We start from the raw sequence: 9,572 nt of genomic DNA on the forward strand, positions 1-9,572 counted from the left end.
TCTACATGGCACTCCTTTTAATTGCGTCATGTCGTTCCTCCTTCTGCTTCTGCAGTGGTTTAAAGGCACCCAACTGGAATATTAGCACTACTAGCTGTTTATCTTGATGAACCTACTCCTAATAATCGCATCACAGTAGTCAATGGAGACTCGTATTAATTTGCATTTTTTCTTTTCTTGAAATTTGTTTAAAATCTGCACTACATTTGTATGGAAACTCGGCTAGAGCCTGCTCACACCTACAATCATTCTGCAGTTTATTTATTACGTGTGTCACACCCGTGGCAATCACACCCTTTATTTGTGCTCATTGTGGGAAAATTTAATTAAACTGAAGACTGTGACCGTACCTTTAGTAAGGTCAGCAGGAGTCTCATATTTCTTTTTATAGGCACCTGCTAGCATGAGCATTGCCACCTTTCTGTGCTTCTATCTTTCCTATACAGTCTGTATCCTAGTCTGTGTAAGGCATATGGCCTGGTTGTCATGTCTGGTGTGGTAGTCCTGTGTGCTATTTCACTCACGGCTTCTAGTTTTCTGCATATGACTGGTTGAGTCATGCTTTGCTTTTAGATGCTTATTGTGAAGTTCTCACTGGCAGAGGACCCCCAGGTTTAGTTGACCTAGGTTATTTAGCATGTAGATGTAAAAGTCGATTCACTTCTGGAACTCTCTGTTCTATGTGAGTTAGAGACGCACATAGCACTAATAGAGTATTTATATATTGTATGTGTTTTTATGCTAAAACAAAGCTTAGTTGTTCTGTGCTTGGGTGGCAGACAATCTGGTGAAATGGTTTAGACACAAAAGGCCCACGTTACAAGGTCAGCTGGGTTTCCTCAATTCGTTTTTCACATCTTCCTCCTCCTCTCAGTGTGTGGGCTGCCACCGACATCTCGGAGGAACTGAGACTGGAGTCCAGGTTCGAATCCGAAACAGGAAGGCCTACTGTGAGCCCTGCTATTTCCAACTCAAGTGTGAGTATTGTTTTTTTTTTTTTTTGTGAGACAATGACCTCAACTGATTGTCCCAAAAAACATGTCAAACTTCAGTTTCGGTACCAAATGTCACTAGCCTTCCAAGATTGTTGTTTTTGATTCTTTCTGAATCAATACGATTGTTCTTCAATGGCCAGTTTCCTTGCTATGAGCATCACTAAAACCAAACGTGCATTTTATTTACTTGTCAAGTAAAAATCTAACTATCATTAATGTTTATTAAAATTTCAGCCGCTGTTGCCCCCGCCATGTGACGAAAACGTTGTACTCCAGATTATAGAGTAAGCAGCTGAATCAGTGGGGATTGCTTTTGGATAAAACAATGAGAACACAGTGGAAACATTGTCCACGCAGCCAAGCCATGGCTTTTGTGTCTGACAATATTTGCTGGTAAAACTATAAACTCTACTACGTGATGTAAAATTTTGACAAGCCACTTTGTTTGTCTGTCCTCTTTTCTGCAAATGTGTTTCTAAGAAAATTTTGATTTAATATATGAAATAAAGTAATCACAGGAATATTAGTATTTGATTAATTCTTTTATTTTAATGTTAGTGTTGCTATTTGTCATATCTTTGTGCTATATTTGATAATTGCTCAATAGTGCATTAAACATGTATATTTCTTGTTAATGTAGCCCACGTATGGAGGCACATTTTAACTTGTACTGTTGCACTTTCTGTTCTATTGTAATCTCACCAAGTGCACTTTGGGATAATGCAGGTATTCCTTGTGTGAAAATGGGAAAAATTTAAATGTTTTTGAAAAATAAAGTGAACATTATCTATAAGGGTTTATTCATTTGTGTACCACATGGTGGCATCATTGGTCTCATAGTAAAACAGACATTTCAGTGTCATACTGTTGGTAGAAATGTCACTATTTGAATATATGTAAATTATTTGAGGTCACACTATTTGACCAGTAAAGTTTTATGACATTGAAACTATAGTACTTGCAAAACATGTAGGTGTGTATTAATATGATTTTGGCTGACTACAATGGCGTCTACTAACAAGGATCTAATTAATAAACAAGAATTAACAGTAACAGTGCAAAGCTGCAGCACATTTGAAATTGGGTGTTTTATGCTGTCAAGAAACTGGACAGAAAGAATAAATACTTATTTAAATGTCAAATCTTCTGCCTGCCCTGATCTGTGAAAGAGTGTAACCTTTAGTTAATCTGCTGATCTGTTGTGTAATGCATCAACATTTCATCCATGTAATGCATCAACATTTCTCAGAAATAAAATTTGACTGAAATCTGTTTGTTTGCTCTTGTTTAATAAGTTTTATAGTCAAGGAACTGCAAGTAAACCTTTTAACTAAATCAGTAAATATATTTTTTTGTGTCTTAGTCAATTTACTTTTTAAATTTGAATCTAGTGGTGAATGATCTTGTTGTCACAATTTCGTATGTGTGACGCCAAACCATAGCACCAGGCTTATTTGTTAAAATTCTTGAGAACTTGCATATATTTAAGAGGAATCCCTTTTTCTTTTATCCAGACTTGGCTATAGTGATCTAGTGATTGGGTAAACAAATGGTGTTTTATCATGAGATGGTCTTGTAATTCTTATGTTATTTCTTGTGAACATAGTCCATCTAGCTGCTTTAAAGTCAATTTTTGGCAAAGGTTAGTGAAAACCTAATCTGTTTTTATAAACTGCTAAAGTGGTGCGCTGCAAGCCACAGTATTTGTTTTTCCTCCTTTGTATAAAGGAACTTTCTGCTTTTCAGAATGTCTGTAACCGTTTTAAACACTAGTTGCCACTGCAGAGTATTCTTTCATTTTATTTATACAAACTATACCAATTCCGATTAATAGCTTGTAAACAGGAATTTCCTTCTTTTTTTAACTGCTTGCATGGCACAAATAAAATTCCATGTACCTCCTATTGTGTAAGGGTAAGCAAGAAAATGTTTTGTTATTTTGGTGAACTGACCTTAATAGAGGAAATTAGTGAAGCAAGGTTAAGCCAACAAAAGGGAAGAGAGTCTGGCCTTTCAATGGGGAAGTGCCATGCCTTAAAATGGTAGATTCAGGCTTTGACAGTCCATATGAAAGAAAAGTCTGTGGTTGCTTGCTGTGATTAGAACAAAAGTAAATATGTGAACGTTTTAAAAGGTTGCTTCTGAATTTTGGGTTACCTTTCAATGTTGAGGAAGGTTACACTGTAATAATGTATGCCTATGTGTGATTTGACACAGTGCTGGAGCTGCATTTAAAGCAGGATTTCATCCATATGAGGTAGTTGTGTAGTAATCATGTTTGTAACAGCTCACAGACCGCACTGGCACACTTCCCTCTGACAGTTATAAACAGTCACTTTTTGTCTTTATGCTACCTATCAGTTCAGATAGGTGAGGAAAGGAAGCTGTATGAAGCATTAAAAATATGTTATCTAGGCCACTGTGGCGTTGATGTGTGTTTTTATTTTTTTATTTGTCAATTTATTTTATTTTATTATTTTGGAGAAGTCATTGGTTCTTGGAGCACTGAGCTCCATATGGACCAAGACAGTGAAACTGAGATGTTTAACATTGGTCATCCAGCGCTTTTGGCCTGATGGATGAAAACGTTCTTTCAGTTTTCTGTAGCCCGGTCTTTTGGAAGGGAGAGTTCAGTTCCCTAAAGGCGCAAATAGAGACATTTTTTACTTTCTGACGTGCGCCATCTGTTTCGGCACTCTTGTGACTCCAGCCTGACCCATTTAAATACCACGAGTACAGTACGCCGGAAACAGTGGAGGGTCAAACAGAATGGACGGACTGCACGTGTAGAAACATTACTTACTTCAAATTTATCTTGAGAGTTGAAAGATTAACCAGAGTGACAGTATGGATGACGTTTACGAAGCAGTGAACATTCCTCTCACTAATACTACGCTTGTGCATCAAAATATGAACTTTTGGTTCCTTCACTTACCAGAGATTTAATGCTTTATTGCTGTTTGGGGCATTTATTTTAGAAATGAGCAAAACCTAATCTGCGAGGCTTAATGAAAGGTTACACTCAGACATCTGTGTTGTCTTAATAGGTGCTCAAAACAAACAAGTGGACAGCTGTTGACAGCTACAAGGATGTAAGTTTTTTAATCCGTCAAACTGACATGTGTAAAAGGGTATAAGTTGCCATGAGACATTTGCTACTGTGGCTGTTTTTCTTGTTTAAGACATGACCCCAGAGCAGCCAAGTGGAAAATCATGACCCGGGTCTTTGTCAAAGAACCTTGAGAATTTTTAAGACTACCATTTCTTCCTTTGTGTATAGAAACCTCAAGATTTTTTTTTCCATGGGAGAAATTCTGGGATGCCGTGAAGCTGTTATTTATGATACTATTTTAAAACTGTTTTTTCCTGTTTGCTTCAGACAGGTTTTAATAAAAAAACTCAGTAGTTAAAAGTTCAATGACTCCTGGCTTTGTCCTTGTCCATCCTCTGTTAAGAAATAAGAGATCTTTTTGATACTTAATAACTGTTTCATAACTATTCATACATGTTTTTTCTAACAATAAAGTTGGAGGGTCTGTTACACAGCTCAACATGAAAATGCTAAAAGACAGACTCCATAAAGCTTAATGTGTCAAACAGGAAAGCATGATGACAAGAGGAAATAGTTTCAAGTTACAAGTGTAGCACTAACCTTCTCTGTCTACTTGTCAATCATCTGCTACCAGCGCACTATCTGGACTGTTTATCTAGTTGAAACAGGAAGCAGCGAGGGAGAAAGGGGGCGTGGCTGTGCCTTGCAGATATCTGGTGAGTGTCTTCTCAGTGGAACATCGCTGCTGTAACATTGTCCAGAGCCCAAACAGACAGGCAGAGTGACAGAAAACGTCCAGCTCAACAGACAAACAGGCGGGACAACCTGGAATCTGTTTTAACAATCCTCATTTAAACTGTAATCATGACTAAATGTGATGTTTTCAGGCCATGATGAGAGGAACTTAAACCTTTCTTAAGTCAGTTAATCACACTCACCAACACTGACTCAACAGTTGTTCATACAAGGGCTCTGGAAATGAGCACTTTACTTGAAACAGAGTTCTAATGTGACTAGTGTCTACAACCATAATAGCAGCTCTCTGAGGCACAGTGGTTCTTTGAGATAAACATCACCATGCTACAATGCCCTGCTGATGTTTAGCCTGTGCTATGTTTACCATTTTAGTTTTGTGTGTTAGCATGCAAACATTAACTACTTTGCGCTAAACACAAAGTACCAGAATCAGAATTAGAAATACTTTATTGATCCTTGGGGGGAAATGTGTTTGTTACAGTTGCTCAATGTGCTCACACAATGTTAAAGAAAAGGAATAAGAATTATATTACAATAATTAAGATAATACATATAAAATATAAATGTATATACAGGTATATACATTTAAGTAAAAATAAAAATGGAAATAGAAATATAATAAGAGCCTAAGTATGTACCCTTTAATAAAATATATACAATATATGACAATATATACAAAAGTAAATGAATGCCAAAGTATGTGACCGACAATGCTACAGATGACGTTAATGGAAATGTCATTACAATTTATCTTGAGAGGGACATCGTTATTGAGATATTTCAGTCTGGACCAAAGTGATGGCCTGTCCAAACAACCAACTGGCAGACTGACATTACCATCCCTTGAGCCATGCTGCTAGCATGTCTGAATAAAGGCCATTTTTATAGTGTATGCAATGCTTTTTGTATGTTATGTTAAGGGGAACAATCTTGAAATGTATGAAAACCAGACTAGCTGCAAATGCAAAGAAATGTGTCAGTTTCTGACAGGAAATGCTGTTTTGTTGAACCATTGCACAAAAATAATGCAGTGTCTTCTTATTCATTACAGCTCAAATTAAAGTGACCTTAGTAACAATCTCACAGACCATCTTTGAATCAGCTTCCTCCACATCTTGCCCTTTCAGACAGACCTGAGAGGGAGGGGGGGAGTTGCACTTCTTGTGAAAGGAAGCCTGCTGCAGGCACAGTAGGGGAGGAGGATGCTCCCTCTCTTTCCCTCTGTTCCCTGCAGCTGATTGATGCTGGCAGCCTTTTACCTTTTAGTTTACCGGCACAGTGCAAGGCTCAGCTCTGTCGCTGTTGCACCAATCTCCGGCCTGCCGCTGCGCGCTGAGAGCAGCTCAGCTGAGACTGGCGACATTTACACCCTCCCTCTATCCAACAAAGCTACACAGAGCAGACAGGGAGAGAGCTTTATGGTCAGAAGCATGGAGGTTGATTCATTGTAGGAGACAGATAACATGGTCATTGGAGGATCACAGATAGATTTTTATCTGTCTGTCTGTAGCTATACCATGTCCTCCTTTTGGCTGATGGCATGACATGAGACTGAAGCATTTTAAAAGCAAAGAAATTGTGTGCAAAAGCCAAACCAATTAAGAACATCACATAATTGAATGATGCTGCATGTAGTGTGAGTGAGTCAGTCAATTTAAATAAAACTAGGCTGTAGGTGTGTGATACTGCCGTCATTGAAAGCATGCTCTGATTTTTTAATTTTGTTTTGCATTGCTGTGCTCTTAGCCACAAGACACAAGATATAAAAGAACATGTTGTTGCTTGTTGTCAGTAGGTTTGTATCTCTCCTTATTGCTAGGATTTTACTTGTACAGGCTGAAACAAGCTTATTTGAGGCTGGCCTTAACACAGCCTCACAGTGGGAGCAAAGTTCTGGCTTTATTATTGCTTTTCATTTTCTGCTTCTTACCTTTTCTCCAGCGTAGTGATAAAAGTTTGTGGACTTGGACACACACACACACACAGACACACACAAACACAATGAAACATTAACTCCAGAATTTACTGTCCTGCTAATGTATCACTTCTTGTAACTGAAGAGGAAATAAAGTAAATAGAGCTGCAATCCATTATGACCATAAGAACACTGTCAGATTGTAAAACTGAATGATGTTACACAATGAAAGATATCTGCATCAAATTGCTATGGATCAGAGTGTCACAATTCAAGCACAAAGCCAGGCTTTCAAATGATGGATTGTGGTTTTAAACAGTGTTTTAGAGACTGCCAAACTGCTGCTCTGGGGAAGGGTGTTTGTTTTCTTGTGAAAGTGCATGTGGAGTTTGGAGAAACAGTAAAGGTCACTAATGCATCATATGTAGACAAAAATACACATAAGGACATTTCTTTTTATTTTGCTGAACACAATTCTGAGAGCTATTAATGATGCATGGACCCTTAATGGTTTCACTGCTTGGTAACACAAACACTTAACTGGGGCTAATTATGGGTTCAGGTGGTTAGCAAACACTAACAGCCTGAGTTAGCAGTGATGTATGCCTGTGATGGTCTGTTACAATATGTGTACGCCACATTAGGAGTTAATGGCTGCACAACTTCTCAGGATTTATTCAAACAGTGAAGTGTTTGCTCTTATAAAACCAAGTTAACTGAGGAAATGAAAAAGCTATGTAAAAGCGCCAGAACAAGCGAGTAAGTGGACTTTGAGATGTCATTGTTTTGTCAACTTCTGTTTTCAAGGTCAAGAATGAAATGTAATTTTTTTTTTTTTCATTTTTTAAGTAAACATGAATGAGAAGGTGCTCAGAATCATGGAACAGTATATTGTGGAAATATTGCCATGGCAACTGAGCAAACTCAAAAGGCTAATGGGAGGCCATGTCATAATCAAAAGATCCAGAACAAGGGAGTAAATGGACCTTGAGTTAGCATTGTTTTGTCAAGCTCAACTAAAGAGCTCTGGTTTGTTCTGGTATTTGCACATTTCACCAGAAACTAAACATATTTAAAGGGTTAACCCGTAATTTTTGACAACAAATATTCGAAATATTCGTTAAAAATTTAATATCAATCAATCAGTTTATCCAACAGGGTGATAGCAGGTTCCAATCTTATGTTGAGGTTGTTGTTTGTTTTTTACTGATTGTGCCCTTAAAGGAACAGCTTATTTAGCTTTTTACAGCATAGCTTTTTGTAGAGAAGGAGAGTGATACCATTCTTCTTCTCATCTAGCTCTCTGTTAGAGAAAGTGCATTTCCCAAATTGTTGACACTTTTTTGGTTGGATGGTTGCATATGTGACCCAGATTAATTTACTACACTGTCATACATAAATAAAATATACCTACTCTGCAAATGAAGACAGCTTGGAGCAGTCCATGTTGAGTGAAATCCTCGTTTAATTAATAAAGACGTATTGCTGTTTTAAGTAGACTGAAGGTGACTTAAAGATTGTGAAATGTTTTACAGTTTACCTGGTTCTCTATTAGACTAAGCTTCATAGTGGCTATGGTACTACTAATGTTTGTATGATGATAACAAGGGAGCCAAGCAAAATAGTTTCACCATTCTGAAAACATCATGTGGAAAAACACATGTTCATTTATTTTTATGACTTTTATGAGGCAGTCAGTCCTTTTGATAGTGTTCAACCTGTCAGAATGTTGAGTTTTTTTTTCTTAAAAAGGCAAATTTTTCAAGCTTGTGCCTCCCAATTAAGCTCAAGTATTCTTGCAGTACTTGCAGAACAGTCACTACTGTCATTACTGTGAAGGGGCTCTACTGTAAATGGGACATTTCAGATAACATGGAAATAGACAATGGAGATTTTTTTCTACATTTAGCTATGGGCCATCACATTTTATTTTCTGCTCCAACACCTGATCTAAACAAAGAGAAACCCATCTAGGATTAATTATTCATGTGTTGTTCTTTCTGTAAACAGTGTGATGTGTCTGTAACAGAAAAGCTGGAGATGGAATAAATACAAATTATGCAGTAAAGACATGCAGGTTGCAGTAAGCTAGAGGCAGACACTGAGAGAAAATGTGAAAGATTTAGCACATAGAGGCTGATATGAAGAAAGCAGCACGTCTGTGTTATCTCCAACTCTGCAAATTGGCTAATTTGGCTCTCTTTATCTGTCTCCCTCCTGCGCTCTGTGTGTTCATTTATATGTGTGATTGCGTGTGTGAGTTTTCAGCATTTGGCCTGACAGAGTTTTCTTATAGAAAAAAAATACCATACATCCAGTAAAATGTGTTTTGGAGGTGTTTTATCACCAGGGACACACACAACAAGGTCTGTATTAGAAATAGCTGCTTGGCAGAGAAACTCATGATTGCCTAAGAGGAACCAAAAAGGAAATTTAAATTTAATGATGTGTTTTATGCATCTTTTGACCAACATTTGTCCTATCGTTTCATAAGCTCTCCAAATAAAACATGTAAGGTACTGGAAGGCATCCTCCCCTCTCAGAGGAATTTAAAGCATTCACCCATTTTTCCCCTTATGTACATACAAATTAAGATCAGGAAAAATGTGTGTGTTTCTGTTGGTAAGGACAGCGAGCACTACGTCCTGTTTCTGGAGATCACACTAGAGGAAGAGTTGCGGTCGATCCTTCCTTTTTCCTGTCCAGATGGCAGCATCAGCTGACAGCAGATACAAGGTCTCTTGTGCAGACATGTCTATCTTTGACGCTCTTATGAAGCTCCTTGGTAGCAGAAGTGTGTGTGGGAAGATGGGTTACTGTAGGGGTGCATACACGTGTGTGTGTTTGTGTGTGT

The 9,572-nt window shown here is 37.8% G+C and overlaps 1 protein-coding gene across 4 annotated transcripts in view; it reads left to right on the forward strand.

The window, feature by feature from the left end:
- Window positions 1-1,783, forward strand: part of lmo7b (LIM domain 7b) — a 25,976-nt gene extending 24,193 nt beyond the window's left edge. For all 4 annotated transcript variants that reach the window (XM_035652345.1, XM_035652347.1, XM_035652348.1 and 1 more), the window contains 2 exons: window positions 875-977; window positions 1,230-1,783. In XM_035652345.1, the coding sequence (XP_035508238.1) occupies window positions 875-977; window positions 1,230-1,252 (126 nt within the window). In that variant the 3' untranslated portion in view covers window positions 1,253-1,783. The remainder of the gene's footprint in view (window positions 1-874; window positions 978-1,229) is intronic.
- Window positions 1,784-9,572: the final 7,789 nt, after the last annotated feature.

Source organism: Morone saxatilis, unplaced genomic scaffold (genome assembly GCF_004916995.1).
Source record: "Morone saxatilis isolate NCDOM2014 unplaced genomic scaffold, NCSU_SB_2.0 Contig11, whole genome shotgun sequence".
Taxonomy (NCBI): Eukaryota; Metazoa; Chordata; class Actinopteri; family Moronidae; genus Morone; species Morone saxatilis.